Source organism: Mustelus asterias, chromosome 8, assembly GCF_964213995.1.
Source record: "Mustelus asterias chromosome 8, sMusAst1.hap1.1, whole genome shotgun sequence".
Classification (NCBI taxonomy): Eukaryota; Metazoa; Chordata; class Chondrichthyes; order Carcharhiniformes; family Triakidae; genus Mustelus; species Mustelus asterias.
Window position 1 is genome coordinate 69,828,014 of NC_135808.1, and position 19,556 is coordinate 69,847,569.

The window sequence follows — 19,556 nt, forward strand, 5'->3', positions numbered from 1 at the left end:
GCCCCGGATACAGAGAAATGGCAAGCATAAGTGTAGTCAGGAGAAAAATGTTCTTTTTATTTATTTGCTTTACAAAGGCATGCTGTACTCTAATTTTAAGTGGAGCGGAAATGACCAAAATTCTGTATCATTATCGAGTTGTCTGTGCTGGAAAACAGATGGGCCTGGCAGTAACTTTACTGCCCACAACAGGATGGAGGCCAGGTGTGAACAGGCCCCATCATAAAATCTACTCACGAGTGTCCACCTGTCTCAGTAACACGCACCAAAATCTAGAAAAATATTCGGACCCATGAATTCATGATGATTGCCAACATAGAAATTAGATTCTGCAGCTTGCTCAGAGATGGGTTGCCGCACTTCAGTTGGAATATCTGCACAATTATTTTCTTTGGCCTTGCTGGTAATTACTTGATGATCTTTTACAGCCAACTGCTGCTGTTTCGATCTTTCTGCTGTGCTCCAATTAACAGCTCACAGAATCTTTAAGGTTATGAATTTCCCTGCAACAGTCATTAGCATCTCTGTGGATGTTAGAGTAACAATTCACCCTTCTAATGATTCTAGGTCATGCCTTTGCATTGTAATGTGGCAGACAGAATGGCTCTGCTGCTTAGTAGAGATTATCCTCCTTTACTGTATTTGAAATATATACATTTCTTCGGCAGGATTTTCCTGGGAACTTCGGTACCCTGATATTGGGATTACTTGGGGGATTCTCATCCCACACTTCCAGAAGCTAGAGCTAGGGAGCTATTTTCCCCGGAGGCAGCCTCCTAATTTATTTTCTCTGGCCGGCTGTCCAATTCGGAATGTCAGGCAGCCTCCCGAGTGCTGGTAGCGAAATTAAGAGGACAACTCAAAACGGAAGGTGAACGCAATTGTATTTTTACAAGAGGTCAAGCAAGCAAACCGCTCCAATCGGAGGGAAATCCCTCTGGTGGCAGCGGGTCTCTGCTGCTTGTGGGGCCTTTCCTGCCAAAAGCTCTCTTTGTCACAGGCAGTCCACTTCTATTAAGTTGTGGCCTCAAACATTGGGTAGGGTGGGCACTCTGCAGCCAGCAAAATGCCAGCAAGCACTCTGCCCTCTAATTACTAAACTTCCCGGTGGTGGAAATGCCGTCTCATTGAGGCTCCCCCTCAATTTTCCGGCCCCTCCACATATACCACCGCAGGGCTGGGGAAATTCTGCCAACAATGTTTTGCATTAACTGCCACCATGGGAACAATAGATGTTATTTGCATACGTCAAATAAATCATTTCAACGGTACGAGCAGTCAATTTGCATAATACTCATTTGCATGCGATTGGATGGCTTAAAATTTATACGAACAGTATGATGAAAGCTAGCAGAGCGGAAAATTAGATCTGATCAGTTAGTTACTAATTGAACAGAATTAACAGCACAAACTATGTAAAATATCTTTACCTCCTAAGGTCTGGTAATAATGTTGTAATTATCTGTGCAAAGGCACCCAAATTTAGAGCCACAAATCATTTTGGAAAATATATTTTCAAGAATTCAAACTCTGTATGTAGAATTGAATGCTTAGCGTGCATGATCGGTGTGCGGAATCAGAAGTGGCCATGAATCCCAGTTCTGCCCGACCCCAATAAAAATTCACAATATTACACTGGCTGCCATTTAAGAGGCAGCCAGTGTAAACTGTCCCTGCACTGGGTAAGTGGGGTCAGCAGGGGCAGGCACTGTGCCCAATGGCATCCCACCATGAACTTTGAAAGTATCATCCACAGGCTGCTAATGAATCCGTGGCAGCAGAATCGTTACTGCAGGAGACCACAGCAGGCGGGAGGGGAGCCCAGCAGCCCGCAAGCACCCCATTTCCCAGATGACTTCCTCAGAACCCTGGTGGAGGCAGTGACGGAAAGTAAGGACATACTGATACCAAGAGGTACAAGGAGGAAGGCCACCCCACCTCACCCAGAAAGCCGAGTGGACACTGTGCAGAATGATTGCAAACAAGTATGTGGGTTTCAAGAAGTCTCAGAGCACACAGAGCTGGTGCATCCCTAGGTCGGAGATATGAATCCACGATCTTTAGACGAGTAAATGTTTAGGTGTCCAAAGGGGTGGTAACGTTCTCAAACTTCTCAGGGGTGTTTTGAGTTGGGATGCAGCAGCATAAGGCCTTCGGCATGATGGCTTTAGCATTCAATGGAACTCTGCACTTACTTGCAGGAGAAATAAAGCCACTACAATTGGGAGTGATTTGGCACTGGTAGTGAGGTGCCCAACCTGGCAATCCTCACCAGGCATGAACTGGGACCTTGGAGCTCAAGAGCAAGCAACGTGGTAGATTATCAGCTCATGGAGAGGTTGGCATCTCTGAGGAATGTCTGAGTTCGATGGGCTGAACTGTGACGGATTCAGATTGAAAGTGATAATTGAAGGTTTCATCCATCAGAACGGCATCATTTATGAGCTGCTCACTGAGATATCTCAATGCAACTGAGACCAATCGCAATGGCCAGCATGTACTGAGATCTTAATCTGTGTGATATGAGTCATGAATCATTCCCTTTGTTTTCATCCCTCAGTTGAGCCGACGACCAGAGCCAGCCAAGAGGCCAATTCCCCTTCCTTGACACCCAAGATATCGAGGGATCCATGCATGGCACATCATATCTCAGCAGCAGTGCAGATACTGGCATGCTGGTACCCATGACAATGTAAGGTGAGTTGTTAGGGCACATCACGCTCACTGCGGCAGACGGGAGAGGAGCCCAGCAACCAGCAAGCACCCCATTTCCCAGATGACTTCCTCAGAGCCCCGGTGGAGGCAGTGACAGAAAGTAAGGACATCCTGATGCCAAGAGGTGGAAGGAGGAAGGCCACCCCACCTCACCCAGAAAGCATGGATTGAGGTCACAGCGGAGGTCAGCAGCTACGACTGTGTCCAGAAAACCTGGAACCAATACCAGAAAAGGCTCAGTGACCTATTGTGCTTGGCATGGGTGAGTACAGAGTAGAGGCAGGGAATGCTCAGTGCACCAGCATTCAGAGGATTGTTGGAGACAAGAGCCATGTTTAGTCCGAGGAAGACAATGAGCTTCTGGAGTCATCCATAGGCAGTAAATGATACCCAGCGGGATCTGCAGAAAGATCTGGCAGAGATCCCGGGGGGTTTGCGTGCCATGGTATTGGTCATGGAGGGCTCCATACAGAGCATGGTCATTGTGGTGATCCTGAGCTCTGAGCCCACAGCCTCATCCATTGAGAGAGTGGTGATTCTCATGGACAGGCAGCTCCAGATGCATTACTGGGGTTGCACTTGGACCTGCAAGCCCGCACACAGGCACTGACCTCAGGAGTCCATGCCTGTGTGAGCGGAGGTAGAAACCAGTGTCACTAATGGGTGTCCATATTTCATTAGTGATCAGGGAGGTGAGGACTCACTTCAGAATAGTGGACGAGCTGGCTGTTGTCTCTGCAGACCCTTCTCACAGAGCCCCGGATGAGGGTACCAGCTCCTCTCTGCCAGTTGCCATTCCATCCTCCGAGTCTGTGGTGACTGCGGATTACCCAGCAATGTTGCCGAGCGAACCCTCCTGGGCAGTCCCACTGACCAGAGGATGACTGCCAAAATCATCTGCGTCAACAGGGGAATGAGATCATCAAACTGCTTCAGATGTCACTGGCTCCCTGCTGCAGTGAAATTGTGCAGAGTGCAGCATACACTTACTATGAGGACAGACACTCGGGTGGGTACTGCAGTGTGTCCCTATTTCAGTTGCGGCATCTGAACCTTAGCTTCAGCATCCCAATGTCCTTGGCTGCCTGACAGGTGTCATCAGCCACCTTTACAACAGGTAACCCTTGTCACAAATCAACCACTCATCAAGGCAAACTGGAGCAGTGAAGAGCCTGGACCGCTGCAAGAATGTATGCATTGTCAGCTACCTGGACACCTTGCACACTCCTGCAGAATCTGACCCTGTGGTCATATTCAATCTGAACGTTCAGAATGAAACCCTTTCCTGTCTACAAAGATACTTTGCCGGCCAGTTGGTGCCTTGATGGCCACATGGGTGCAATCAATGGCACTCTGGATGTGGGGAACCTTGCAAATCCTCTCACCTGTTCAGCCTGGCTGACCTGGTCTGTCCTGAAATGAATGAATCTTCTCAAAGGCCTGAACAGGGCATCAGTCACCAGATTGACAAGCTGTGTTCAGCTGAGTGTGAGACTCCGCAAAGGTCGCTCAGAGACCCCTGGAACAATCGGAGGCAGAAAGGGTTAGTGGCACAGTGACCTTCAGAGCCAGGAACATTGGGTGTCCACCCACATAATTGGAGGCAACCTCCAGACTAATCATCTGGCAGATGCTCATCATGACTTCCCTTGAAATCCGAAGCCTCCTGCAGACCTCTGTCACATCCAGGTAGCTTGATCGCTGCCGGCATCCCCTGGCAGCTGAGTAGTGGTGTCTTCTGTGGGGATATCCTGCTTTGCTGGCCCTGATCATTCTGTTCCAGCAAAACTGCCTGATGGGGATACCTGCAACCACCAGGCCTCTTCACTCTTTGTTCCCTGTCACCTCAGAGGAAGTGGTGCTCTCTGCTGTGTATACAATGCATATCAACAGGTTGTTAAATGGGGCTCAACCATTGAGAAAAGGATGACAGAGGGACTCAAACCTCCAGTGCCAGAGGGCAGAAATGTCCTTTGAGCTCCATACTGATGAAGCCTATAGGGAAAACACTCTAAAATATCACCTCACCTCACCCCTACAAATACCTGACTCCTCAGCCAGTCTTTGCAGCAGACTTTGTCTACCCAGCTCTTGCATGCATAAGAATCAAATTTGGTTGATCCGCCTACCCGTGTAGCGAGCTTAAAAATTGCACGGGCATTGCAAAAATTGCCACGGTCTCCGCGTGTCTCCGGCAGTTGGATTTCCGATGCCGTCAGCTCTGTGATGCATCATGTATGTATGCAGACCCTCATTTTAATAGAATTTAAATGCCATTAGTGGGCCTGGGACTGAAATCTCCAGGCCCGCTAGCCTCTCCCACCCCACAGGAGTATTTCACTCCAGCGGGGTTTAGAGTAGCTGCCCACTTGCAGGAAGTGTCACTTGGTGACCCGACCCTGCTGGAGTGAAGGAGGGGCACTCGAGGCCCCACAGAGGGTCGGGTGCCAGGGGGGTGTGCCGCCTGGGTATTGCCACCTTGCAAGTGTCAGCCTGGGCCCCCAGGCAATGCCCAAGGGGCAAAGTGCCAATGCGCAGGGGGCACCTTGGCACAACCCATTATTTATTGGGCAGTGCCTAGGGGGTGGGGCCTAATGGGGCAGGGCCTGATGGGGGAAGGGATTGAGGCTGGCCTAGGTATGTTTGAGGGGCCAGCAATTATGCTATGGGGAGTGTCACATGGCGATACGGGGGTTGCAGGGCTGGCCAGCAATCGGGAGGCCGGCAGAAAGGGGCCACTGCGCATGCGCTGATCTGAGCACTGACAGATCGGCACATACACAGTAGCCCGCTCAGTACTATGCTGTTGGCCTCACCAGCGGCAATAGATCCTGCCCACAGCTTTTTGGACTGATTCACGCTAGTGCACAGAGTGTGGGAGATTTGTTTTGAAACTACCGCTGAAAAAAATCAGTGGGATTTACTCCAGTTTTTATGCAAATTCGACACTTAGAATTGTTTTGAGAGAATCGTCCCCTTCTCCCTTATTTTTCCTCACCATTTTATTTATTTCAGACTATAGCTAGCCTAGGTTTAGCCTATTGTAATCTAAGTTTATATGCGGTATCCAGAAACCAAATTTATCTGAAACTTAAAATGCAATTGGCCCCAAGGGTTCTGGATAAAGAATACCCCATCTGTAACATAGTGAATGGTAAGAGTTCCCCAGTTCACTGCTCAAGGTCAAACCCCAAATGCATTCTCCACCATTAGATTTTTGGAATCATGCACTAACAGTGTTTTAATTGGCTAGGCAATGTTTACCTCCCAATGTCACAGCCTTCACCATGCGGATGGAACACCATCACTTCCAAGTTCCCCACCAGGTGACACACCATCCTGACTTGGACATATATTGCCATCCCTCATTGTTGCTGGATCAGAATCCTGGAACTCCCTACCTAACAGCATTGAGAGAGTACCTTGGCCCCATGGACTTCAGTGGTTGAAGAAGAAGCCCACCATCCCTTGACAAGCAACTAGGAATGGGCAATAAATGCTCGTCTTGACATCGAACCCCATATCAAATGATGAAGACATTTGCATCAGAACTTCAAACTGCTGGGCTATTTTTATATTTTTGGGGAAAAGAGTCAGTACTTTAGAAACAAAATCTATCAAGGTTGATCACAAGTATTGGTTATTGAAGCTGAAGTGTACAGAGAGGACGCATCAGATAACATATAAAATTAGGACTGGGTGATATATAAGCTAAAATCCTGTGGAACCTATATGGGATTTTCTCAGATCACCATCACATCCTCATTCTAAGCATAGTTTAAATAACAAATACTTGACATTATGGCCGGAATTCCCTGACCTTGCCCACAGCTGGGAATGGAGATTTGGCTGAGTGTGGGTCATGCGAGACCGGAGAATTCTGGATGGTCCCAGAATCCAGATCTACTCATCAAATAGTATTGTTCTTAGTATGTTAATTACACTCTTTACAGATTACAAAATATTTGTGTTTAAGATTATGTAAATTTCTAAAGCTTAATTGCTTGCTATTGTTAAAAGACAAGTGCTCTTTTAAAGAAAAGTATGCCAAAAGCACTAATAGACTCATAGTTACTAAATCGAATCGACAACAGAATCTAAATTTAACACTATATTTCCTACACTGTGCACTGAGTGCTGGCATGTTGCACAAACAAGGCAAAATCTTACCGAAAATGGCAGTGTTGAGAAAACCGCTGTGTTTCTCTCCAGATTTTACGACACTCTGCCAAAAAAGCAAGAGGGCATGTTTCACACCGCCATATGGGGCGGGGGGGTCAACATGCTCCGAGCAGCATTTCTATTTGATTAATTTGCTGACTTGAAGAAAATTGGACAATACTGATCTATTCAGATAATCCATTTCTGATTATGCATAAGTAGGAATGGCTTGTTTCTATGGCACCTACTTTTCTGACGTAATGAATAGCCAGGATACTATGAAAGGCTAGCAACATTGTTTGGAACTTTAGAGGGAAAATAGTCTCATGGAAGCTTATATGTAGATATTTATAAACCATCCAGAGCTAGTGCCTCATTGACAGAAGAAAGTGATAACAGAACAAAGCTGCCGTATTTGGCACCTCCTGCCAACACTTGCACACTTTCTCCTCTTCATAACACAGCCTTGAGCCAGACTCACACTACAAATGAAACAAATGTCAATGTCACCTCTCACTTGATTCTTTCTTTTTGAAAAAAAAATCTAGAAAAATGCAAGTCAGCCATCATAGGCATTAAAGAAGAGATCAAAGTACCCTACAGCTGAAACAACTCCAGCTGACAGCATCAATACTCACCCAGAGTTTAGACAACACTATGGTGCCACGATACAGGATTCTAAACACCAAACATATACATTCTTAAAAAACAATTACAAACACTGAAAACAATTACTGGATGTTTATAGAAAGAATGCAATCTGCTTTGTACATTAAATTTTGGGAAAACTAAATCCATTTTTTTCGATCCCATTAAATTTTAAAATCACGGTATTGTGTAACCAGGAGCCAATGTAGGTAGGAGAATGCATCAGTGTGTGCAGGGGTGATGGGCGAACGGGACTCTGTATGAGTTAAGATATGGGCAGAAGAATTTTGGACCACCTCATTTATAGGAGGCCACATGTAAGTTGTGGTTTTCTACTTCAAGGTTTCGTATATTCCCACACGCACCACACTTCCATACTGGTCAGCAAGTATGCCTGGTCTGGGCATACAGTGGGTTGCAATGAAAGAAATATATGTGGAAATCCCTTTAGTAGTTGGTCCTCAATACTGCCCCTCTCCCTCCTATGCAGATCTTCATACACTTCAAAATACTTAATTAACTGTAAAACCCTTTGGGTCATCTATATACTATGGCATCTATATGGCACTATACAAGTGCAATGTTTATTCTTTCAATAGCTATGGTTGGGAAAGCTGGAGATTCTGCCAGGTCTGAGTAGTTCCAAAATTTTCTGTTTTCATGTTTAGATTGGAATTATATGGAATTGTATGAGTATAACTTTGGCTATACTCACCATACACATTTCTAATACAGTAACACTCTATGGATGCTATTCATATGGAGTCTCTCCATACCTAGGATGATAAGGTTTTACACAGTTCATGAGAAGATTAGTAAATTAGAATGAAACCATTTACAAAGTACAGATCCAGGGCTAATGAGATGTGCCAGAACAATAGCCTACATTATGATTTGAATATGGCTCCAAAGCAATCTTCCCGAATATTTAAAATGACTGAAAGGAAATAAATGTCGTAAGAATCGCTTTATGATTACTGGTCTGTAATGAGACTAATCTCAGTTCATGTTAATGCCGTTTCAATTTCACCCTTAATTACCTGTTGTTTTGTCAAAAATGTTGCCTTTTCTTAAAGAAAATTAGTTCGACCTCATCTATTTGTCTGCATTTATTCAAGAAAGGTTAGCTGGAAGCTGACTTCTGCATTACGACTAAGCAGGACTGATAAACAAAATATTTGAAATGATGATTACTGCGTGTATGTGTGTCTATTGTCTAAATTAAGGTTTTAAAAGCTTTTAATAGGGGCACATTGATTTAAGCAGACAAAATGTCAACCAAACCTAAAGTAATCCCAACCATTAAATGCTTGCCTTTTTTAAAGAAGTATTAGAAAAATGTAACTAAAGTCAAGATTGGGATTAGTAGAGATTTATGAAAAATCTACTGATCATGCATATAATACTACCAAACAATAACTTAAGTATTAACATAATAACATCTTTAAAAATATTATTGGACAGCTCAACTATATATTGAATGCTTGGAATATTGATCTTTTACAGCCATCACACCTTGTGAAGCTTGATTACCTATAATTTACTGAGAATATTATAAATATACTTTTACAAGACAAAACTAAGTGTTTCTTTGTTTTTATTGTAGCTAAGGGAAATAACAGGGAGTAAAGCATTGGTATCAATGAGCAGGCCACTTTCCATGACAATGCCTTTCAGAGTTTGGGTTTATTTATTGCAAACAAAAGAGCAATTTCTGTGATTTATTTGCCTCCTGCCACATTTGTTTTTGTGTGTGAAACAAGGTCCCGACAGAGCAATAAACTTCATATTTGCTGTCCTGCACTTTGCATTATGTGATACTCCCAAGGTTTGGCATTGACCTGGGTCATCATCTTTCCTTTTCATCTTTTTGGTTCGCTGAGGAAAGTCTCTTCTTTGAAATGGTGATGAGTTTTAAATATATTGTGGCTCAGTAGGGTGTCAGCTAGCAGACACTCACTGCAATATTCTTTTCTACTACACAGTTGCATTCCACCACTTACAGAAAGACCAATTTGCTCACCTCAATTATTTCTGTCTGTTTAGCAGTGTTAGGAAATATGCTAAGAGAAGGCATGTTGACTTGTGAAGCAAGCTGGCTGGTGATTAACTCAAGCCATACTTTCATTCTTTTTTTTTAACAAAAGTTAGCTTATGTATTTGCGCACTATTCTACTTCTGACAAAACTCTTCTATAACCATAAGTCTCAGCATACTGATAATCCTGGGACATTTCGACAGCGGAATCTGTCTGACTGCCAGAACTATTGAACTGTCCAGTATTTTTAGAATGCTGCCTTTTGGTGCTCATTAGAGTGAGTGATATGTGCTGCACTGTGTAATGGAAAATAACATCAGTTCCAATTTAGTTGCACTTCTGTAGCTCAAGTGTAGGCATGCTGTTGTAGAAAAAGCGCTGTGTTGCTAATTGTTTAGAGACTTTCCACCTCTAATGTGCAAACATTGGCCGGAATTCTCCAATGTCATATACCCCACCACCGCTGTCGGGGAGAACAGAGAATTTGGCGCTCGGTCAAATCTCCATTCACAGCAACAGGATCGGAGAGTCCCAGCTGCGGACAAAGTCGGAGAATCCTGGCCATTGTGTTGACATGATCTTCCCTTCCTTGCACAAGGTCAGTGGCCTGCACTGTAACCCTGAGTGTGTGAGAGTAGTTTGAAGTGTGTGATGTGTTTAATCTGCCAGGGTACGTATAGAAAATGCACAGGTGCTAGGTAGCCTGCTGAGTATTTCCAGCATTTTCTGTTTTCATTGCAGATTCCTCACATCTGCAGTTTTTTTTACCCTTAATTACAGTCTGGATGCTGCTCACAGCATTCCTGGAAAAAGTAGAGTTTGGGTGTTGGTGCATATACTTTCTTCACCTGCTTGCTGTGGGCAGCCTCTCAGAAATTCTGTCGCAACATAGTGAAATATTCCAACATCGAGGAAGCAAGCAGTGTTAGGGAGTAGCTGGAAACTGGATTCCCCAAATCTCCAGACACAAATAAACTTCCAGGAATAAACCTTTAGCACATTGCTAATGAGCCGGTTGAAGGAGCTAAGGAGTCACCCTCTCCCAGAAACAGGGTCTGCTAGCCACCTCGGATTATCCACTTGTCTCCTGGGATAGAAGACTACTGCTGACAAAGTTACCCGTGGCATTCAGAATGGGCTCAGCCACAATGAAGCTGCAGGCTCCATTGTGACTGAGCCCATTTTGAATGCCAGGGGTAACACTGCCTGCTTCCTTGATGTTGGAATATTTCACTATGTTGCGCTAGAATTTCTGAGAGGCTGCCCACAGCAAGCAGGTGAAGAAAGTATATGCACCAACACCCAAACTCTACTTTTTCCAGGATTGCTGTGAGCAGCATCCAGATTGTAATTAAGAATAAAAAACACTACAGATGTGAGAAATCTGCAATGAAAACAGAAAATGTTGGAAACACTCAGCAGGCCACCTAGCACCAGTGGATTTTCTGTATGTATCTTGGCAGATAATTAAAATTTTCAGCTGTCCTGGTTTGCATGCTTGCAACTGTAAGCAAGTTTATTACACTGTAAAAAGGTGAGAGAAATAGGTGCCGGAGTGTGGCAATGAGGGGATTTTCACAGTAACTTCATTACAGTGTTAATGGAAGTCTACTTGTAAAACTAATAAAATAAATAAATGAAATTCAAACACTTGGTGCTGTGTGGTAGCATGGTCCCTTTAAGGGCGAGATCATTGGCAGTTACATGTGATGCTTCACCTAATGAAATAGGCGCAGTTTTGTCCCACAAGATGCTGGACGGACTGGAATGGCCAATTGATTTTGCTGCTAGGACGTTATCAGAGGTCTTAGTGTCAGACAATGGCACAGAATTTACAGTGGATGAATTTTGAAAATCTGTAAAGTTAAATGGTATTTGCCATGTTCACTCAGCATCTTATCGCCCAGCTTCCACTGGGTTAGCAGAACGCCTTGTGCAAACATTCAAATCATCAATAAAGAAGCAAGCTCATAGGCCATTTTACATTTAGCATGTTTCTTATTATAACACAATACATTGCAAAAAACTATCACAGGGGTCAAGCCAGCTGAATTGCTGATGTGATATCACCTGCGGACCCGGTTGGATTTAGTATTTCCAGATTTGGTGGGGAGGATGGAAGCTAGTTAAGCCTCCCAGAAGCAAAACCATGATTTGGGGAACAAGGATAGAGTTTTCCAAGTTGATGATTTATTCCTAGCCAGGAAATCTGCAGCAGGACTGACATGGGTGCCTGGAAAAAATGTGGAAAGAACTTGACCGGTCTCCTACGCGGTAGAAGTACAAGGTTGACGTGTTTTAAAAAAAAACATATAGAGCATTTGAGGAAGAGAGTTGGGGTTGATACTGAGAATCAACAGGAGGATTGTGGAGGATTCGAATTCCAGAATTGTTGATACATGGATTCCTGTGATAAGTATGGAGTCAGGGCACTCAACGTTCGCTGAAAATAAGGAGACAGCAGCTACTGATGAAGGGCTCGATCCCAGACTTATGAATTTACCTTTTGCAACAACATGTCCCGAAGCCTTACTTACTGCAGATTGGAGTAATGAATTCCGCCAGAGTCAGGAAAGCTCCAGACAGATTGAATTGTGTTGAGTTTTTCCTGATGGTTGCCCCTCTTGTCTTGTTGAGTTGTGTTTTCCTATGTTTAATGATGTTCCTTTTGTTTTGTTCATATATGAACCTTGAAGTTGGGGGAAGGAGTGTGGTAGCATGGCCACTTTAAGGGGAAGATCCCCGAGACCCATGTGGCCGGGCCCTATGGAGAACCAGTACGGGAGCCAATTGGGAACAAGGGTGTGCATCCGGGGCCAAGAAGGAACCTCAGTTGGAGTGGGGAACAGGGAATATAGTTGTGTCTTTATTTTGTCTGACCACTGCTTGTATATACATACTTATATTGCTGGTAATAAACCCTTCTTAACTTGAAGTTACAAATAATTGCCTTCGAGTTATTACATGCTGCTTCATAGACTTACCTCATATCTTCAAGGGCAGGCTGTATAGCTGACTGAGGGACAACTTGTGCAGCTTGTACGGGGTCTACGAGTGATAAAGGGTTGCAGCTACAATCCTGTATGCCCCTAAACAAGTGAAAATGAATGTATCCTAACACCACACAGCCAAACCTGCTGACAAAAACATGAGGAATAGGGGCAGTAGGCCATTCAGCCCTTCCAAGTTGCTCTGCTGTTCAACAAGATTTCGGCAGATTTTCTACCTCAATTCCATCTTTACACACTATTCCAAGTCCTTTCATTCACCTAGTACCCAAAGCTCTCTTGATCTCTGTCTTGAATATACTCGGTTAAAGTCCAACAGGTTTATTTGGTAGCAAAAGCCACACAAGCTTTCGAGGCTCTGAGCCCCTTCTTCACCTGAAGAAGGGGCTCAGAGCCTCGAAAGCTTGTGTGGCTTTTGCTACCAAATAAACCTGTTGGACTTTAACCTGGTGTTGTTAAACTTCTTACTGTGTTTACCCCAGTCCAACGCCGGCATCTCCACATCTTGAATATACTCAACAACTGAACATCCACAATACTCAGGGGTACAGAGTTCCAAAGATTCACAGCCCTCTGAGTGAAGACATTTCTCCGCATCTCAATCCTAAGTAGCCAACACATTCTAAGACTGTGGTCCCGTGTCTAGATTCCTCAGCCAAGGGTAATATTTTCTCAGCATTAGGGCACTTAAGAATTTTATATGTTTCAATTAGATCACCTCATCCTCCTAAACTCCAGATACTATAGGCCTAATCTACTCACTTCTGCTCATGGGTCAATCCCCTCATGCCAGAAGCCAGTCAATGAAGCTTCTTTGCATCTCCTCTCAGTCAAGTATGTCCTTCCTTAGGTGAAGAGACCAAAACTGCATACAGTGCAGCAGGTGTGGCCTCATCCATGTCCTTTGTAATAAGACTTATTCAGTATTTTGCTTTCAAAAGCAAATTTACCATTTGCCTTGCTAATTGCTTGCTGTATCTCCATATTAACTTTCTGTGATTCGTGTACAAGGATCCAGGTCGTTATGAATGCAAAACATTTCAATGCTCACGAGTCACAAAATATTTTCCTTATCAAAGTGGTAACCTCACATATCACCACATTGTATTCCATTCCATTTGTTACATTCTTTCCATTTCCCAACTTGCCTGTATCCTTCTGCAGCTTCTTTGCATTCTCCTCACCACTCACTTTCCCACCTAACTGATAGGCGTAGTCTATAGGCCACCAAATAATATCATGGTGGGGCAAGAAATAAATAAAGAAATAACTGATGCATGTAAAAGTGATACAGCAATTATCATGGGGAATTTTAATCTACATATCAATTGGTCAAACCAGGTCAGTCAAGGCAGCCTTGAGGAGGAGTTCATAAAATGTATCCTATGAGGGAGCAAGCTATCCTAGATCTGATCCTATGTAATGAGACAGGAAAAATTAATGATCTTACAGTTAGAGATCCTCTCGGAAGAAGCGATCATAGTATGGTTGAATTTAAAATATAGATGGAGCGTGAGAAGGTAAAATCCAATACCAGTGTCTTGAGCATAAACAAAGGAGACTACAAAGGGATGAGGGAGGCGTTAGCTCAGGTAGTCTGAGAGCAAAACGTTTATGGTGGGACAATTGAGGAACAGTGGAGGACTTTCAAAGTGATCTTTCACAGTGCTCAACAAAAGTATACGCCAGTGATAAGGAAGGACCAGAAAAAGAGATAATCAACCATGAATATCTAAGGAAATAAAGGAGGGTATCAAATTGAAAGAAAAGGCATACAAAGTGGCAAAGATTAGTGTGAAACTAGGGGATTGGGAAATCTTTAAAGGTCAACAGAAAGCCAGGACAAAAGCTATAGAGAAAAGTAAGATGGATTATGAGAGTAAACTAGCTCAGAATATAAAAACAGATAGCAAAAGTTTCTACAAATATATAAAATGAAAAAGAGTGGCTAAAGTAAACATTGGTCCTTTAGAGGATGAGAAGAGGGATGTAATAACTGGAAATGAGAAAATGGCTGAGGCATTGAACGGGTATTTTGTGTCGGTCTTCACAGTGGAAGACACAAATAGCATGCCAAAAATTGATGACAGGAAGGCTATGGCAGGTGAGGACCTAGAAACTATCACTACCATGAAAGAGGTAGTATTGGGCAAGCTAATGGGGCTAAAGGTAGACAAGTCTCCTGGCCCTGATGGAATGCATCCCAGGGTACTAAAAGAGATGGTGGGGGAAATAGCAAATGCACTAGTGGTAATTTACCAAAATTCGCTGGACTCTGGGGTGGTTCCCGCAGATTGGAAAACAGCAAATGTGGCACCACTGTTTAAAAAAGGAGGTGGACAAAAGGTGGGTAACTATAGGCCGGTTAGCTTAACTTCTCTAGTAGGGAAAATGCTTGATTCTATCATCAAGGAAGAAATAGCGAGACATCTGGATAGAAATTGTCCCATTCGTAAGACACAGCATGGGTTCATGAAGGGCAGGTCATGTTTGACTAATTTAGTGGAATTTTTTGAGAACATTACATGTATAGTGGACAATGGGAAACTGTGGATGTGGTGTATCTGGATTTCCAGAAGGCATTTGACAAGGTGCCGCACCAAAGATTGCTGCATAAGATAAAGGTGCACGGTGTTATGGGTAATGTATTAGCATGGATAGAGGATTGGTTAACTAATAAAAAGCAAGGAGTGGGGGTAAATGGGCGTTTTTCTAGTTGGCGATCAGTGACTGGTGGTGTGCCTCAGGGGTCAGTGTTGGGATCGCAATTGTTTATGATTTACGTAGATGATTTGGAGTTGGGGACCAAAATGTAGTGTGTCAAAATTCGCAGATGACACTAAGATGAGTGGCAGAGCAAAGTGTGCAGAAGACGCTGAAAGTCTGCAAAAGGATATAGATAGTCTAAGTGAGTGAGGGTCTGACAGTTGGAGTACAATGTTGGTAAATGTGAGGTCATCCATTTTGGTAGGAATAACAGCAAAACGGACTATTATTTAAACGGTAAAAATTGCAGCATGAGGCTGTGCAAAAGAAACTGGGTGTCCTTGTGCAAGAATCACAAGGAGTTGGTTTGCAGGTGCAGCAGGTAATTAAGAAGGCAGATGGAATTTTGTCCTTAATTTTAGAAGGAGTTTAAAAACAGCAAGGTTATGTTGCAGCTGTATAAGGTGCTGGTGAGGCCACACCTGGAGTACTGTGCACCGTTTTGGTCTCCTTACTTGAGAAAGGATATACTGGCACTGGAGAGGGTGCAGAGGAGATTCACTAGGTTGATTCCGGAGTTGAGGGGGTTGGCTTATGAGGAGAGACTGAGTAGACTTGGGCTATACTCATTGGAATTCAGAAGTATCAGGGGAGATCTGATAGAAACATATAAGATTATGAAGGGAATAGATAAGATAGAAGCAGGGAAGTTGTTTCCACTGGCGGATGAAACTAGAACTAGGAGGCATGGCCTCAAAATAAGGGGGAACAGATTTAGGACTGAGTTGAGGAGGAACTTCTTCACACAAAGGGTTGTGAATCTGTGGAATTCCCTGCCCAGTGAAGCAGTTGAGGCTACCTTGTTGAATGTTTTTAAGGCAAGGATAGATAAATTTTTGAACAGTAAAGGAATTAAGGGTTATGGTGAGCGGGCGGGTAAGTGGAGCTGAGCCCACGAAAAGATCAGCCATGATCTTATTGAATGGCGGAGCAGGCTCGAAGGGCCAGATGGCCTACTCCTGCTCCTAGTTCTTATGTTCTAACTATGTATCATCAGTGAATTTGGATTTGTTACACTCAGTCTGCTCAAAGTCATTAATATAGATTGGGAGTAGCTGAAGCCCCAAGTACTGATCCTTGTCGTATCCTTCTAGTCACAATCCGGGAACTCAAAAAAAGTCTTGTTTATTCCTATTTGGGATTCTGTCCATTAATCAATCCATGTTAATATATTGCCAAAACACAATTTTCCTTTCACAAATCCATGGTGACTTTCCTTAACTATACTATCAAACCCCGAATAACAGACTCCAGCATTCTGTGTAACTGATGTCATGCAAACTGGCCTATCATTCTCCATCTTCTCTTTCCCTCCTTTCTTGAAAAGCAAGATTATGTTTGCTACCCTCCAATTCATGTGAGCTGTTTGAGGATCTTAGTAATTATGGAAGATCAAAACCAATGCCTCCACTATCTCTGCAGATAAATTCTAGGATGCTGGTCATCAGGCCCAGGGCATTTATCACCACTTAATTGCATGAATTTCTCTAGTACTATTTATTTACCTATACCAAATTCTTTAAGTTGCTTATTCTCACTAGACCTCAAATCTCCATTATTTCCAGAAATTTTCTTATCTTCTACTGTGAAGACAAAAAAATTACTGAGGAACAGCGTCTTACAAACTGATTATGCACTTTGCAACATTCTGGACTCAACAACTTGAGTTCAACAACTTCAGACCATAACTCTGTCCTCCAATTTTATTCTTTTATTTGCCAAGGGCATGTGTGCATCTTGTTTTCATGTTTTTGCTTTCAGACAGAACTGTTCATCATTCTACCATTAACTGTACTCTAGTATCAGGAGTGTGCAGCTGAAATTAAGTAGATTTTCATACCTGTACGAGAACTAGCAGATGTAGAAAAAAAAGAGAACAATTAAAATGTTAGTCTGAAACTTTGTACAGAATATTGACAGTTGGGTGAGTCAGTTTGACTTTGAATATTTCAATACTTGCCCCTGTGGAGATGAAAGGGGATTTGAGGATAAATTAGGAATTCTTTCAGTTTCAATGGCCAAATTATGAGATTGCCACAGAGTTAACCAAGAAATCAGAAAAAAATAAGCATAACAACCCTGTCATCAGTGCTGGGGAAAAAAGTGCTATGAGCTGTATTGCACCCTTGACCTCACCGAGGAGCAGAAAAGGCAGCCTTGTGTTGAAGTCCAACTTTGAACCCTCTACTAATGTTATTTATGAACTCTGTTTTTAGCACCAGAGTTCCGGAAGAGAGGGAGAATATTGATCTGTATGTAACTGCGCTTAGACATCTAGCTGAATCTGAGAGCTTGAGAAACTGAAGGACAATCTAATCAGAACTAGGACTGTCTGAGGAACAAGAGATCCCACTATGAGAGCACATTTGTTAAGAGGAGAGAAAATTACACTAGAGAAAGCTATTGACGTGCTGAAGCTTTTAAGTTGTTGATGATCAGCTGGAGAGTATTGATGGGTGAACTGACAAACTTTGTGTAATGCTGAGAGGCAATCCAAGCACAGGTCAATGAAGAAAAAGAAGCACAATTTACAGAAGTGCCATCTGAAAGATCAAAGCCAGCCCACTGCCTGCAAATATCATGCATGACGCCACATGAAAGAAAAGGAAGCACGTGCAGCATGGGAAAAGCAGTGCTCCAACTGCAACAGGCTGAATCACTTTACACGCAAGTGTGTTTTGCTGGAAAGAAGAAAAGCAGGCCTATAAACATGGTTGCTGGAGACATGTCAGAAGATGATTTGAATGAATCACTCCACACTCAACCAGTTCTAAAGTTAAAAAAAGGTTTGAAACTGTTGGAATGATGACCGCAGAAGGAGAGCATCAAGTTAATATGAAATGTCAGGGAGACACCAGTGCTACATGCAACACCATGAGCTTTGAACTCATCTGTGAAGTTGCTCAAGATGGTAACCTGAAAATGAAGCAGTCAAATGTAAAGTTGAGAATATGCAATGCAACAGTGCTCAGCCCATGAGGCCAAACTAAGCCGAGACCCCAATGCAATGGGAAGAAAGATGATCTGCAGTACCTGATAGTAGACACTTAAGCAGAATTCCCGCCCCAACTCAGTTGAAACAAGTCAAAAACTTAGACTGGTAATCCTCCATGTACCAGAACAGATTTGCAGAGTTTTGCATGGAACTAAGCAATTAACTGACAAACTACAAAGATGGTTTGACAGCTCTTTGATGTCTTCCTGGCGCATATTATCTTGAAGTAAGTGAGAGCAACTCTGCATCATTTGAGGACAATAGCAGCTGCCCTTATGTCGAGCCTGAAAGAGGCAGAGGGACTTGAAAAGAGGAGAGTAAATAAGAAGGTGACAACTCCTGCAGACTGGATTAGCAGCATGGTAGCTGTGAAAAACCCGGAAAGCTGAGAGTGGGCATTGATCCTAAGGACTTCAGTAAAGCTTTGAAGAAATCTCACTACCCTATGCCGGCCTTTGAAGAAGTCTTGCTGTAACTTACTAAGCAAAGGTCTTAATTGCCCTAGATGCATAGGATGGGTACCTGCAAGTGATATTGGATGAAATGGCAGTTCCATGGATGACATTCTGCACTCATTTGGGAGGTACAGTTGGTTGTGCATGCTGTTTGGCATTTCTATTGCTCCAACACAGTATCAACATAGACAACATGGGATAGGCAATGATCTTCCAGGAATGGAAGCGATTGTGGATGATCTGCCACTCTAAGGATGTGTAGACTCATTCGAAGATGCCATCAAAGATCGTGATTAGAATCCAGTGAGACAGCTAGACAGAACTTGCCAGATTAACTTGAAACTTAACAAGAATTAGCTGCAGCTGAAGATGATTGAATTCAAGTACATAGGTCATGTTTGAAAGCGATAGGATTTCACCCTGATCCTGATAAAATGCAAGTTGCAGCAGAGATGCAGCAATCAACAGATTGAAGGTAGCGTGACAATTTGTTCTATTTGTGAACTACCTAGCCAGGTCCTTGCAAAATTTATCATCAGGGTGTGAACCTCTACACAAGCTGACTGCAAAGGACATTAACTGACATTGAGGTACAGAAGATGCAGCAGCTTTCACTCGCATTAAACAACTAATGATAACATGCCAGTACTGAAGTATTATAAATGTCAAAGTCAGCCTGCAGTGTGATGCCAGCGAAATAGGACTTGGCACAACCGTCATGGGCAAGGACAACCAGTTGTGTTTGCATTCATTGTGTCAACAGAAACTGA

The 19,556-nt window shown here is 43.2% G+C and overlaps 1 protein-coding gene across 3 annotated transcripts in view; it reads right to left on the minus strand.

The window, feature by feature from the left end:
* kcnt2a (potassium channel, subfamily T, member 2a) overlaps positions 1 to 19,556 on the minus strand; it is a 743,558-nt gene that overhangs the window by 114,445 nt on the left and 609,557 nt on the right. Inside the window, exon 24 of one of the 3 annotated variants that reach the window (XM_078218141.1) lies at positions 9,366 to 9,382. The exons of the other annotated variants lie outside the window; for them this stretch is intronic. Coding sequence (XP_078074267.1) covers positions 9,366 to 9,382 — 17 coding nt within the window. The remainder of the gene's footprint in view (positions 1 to 9,365; positions 9,383 to 19,556) is intronic. 3 annotated transcript variants of the gene reach the window in all.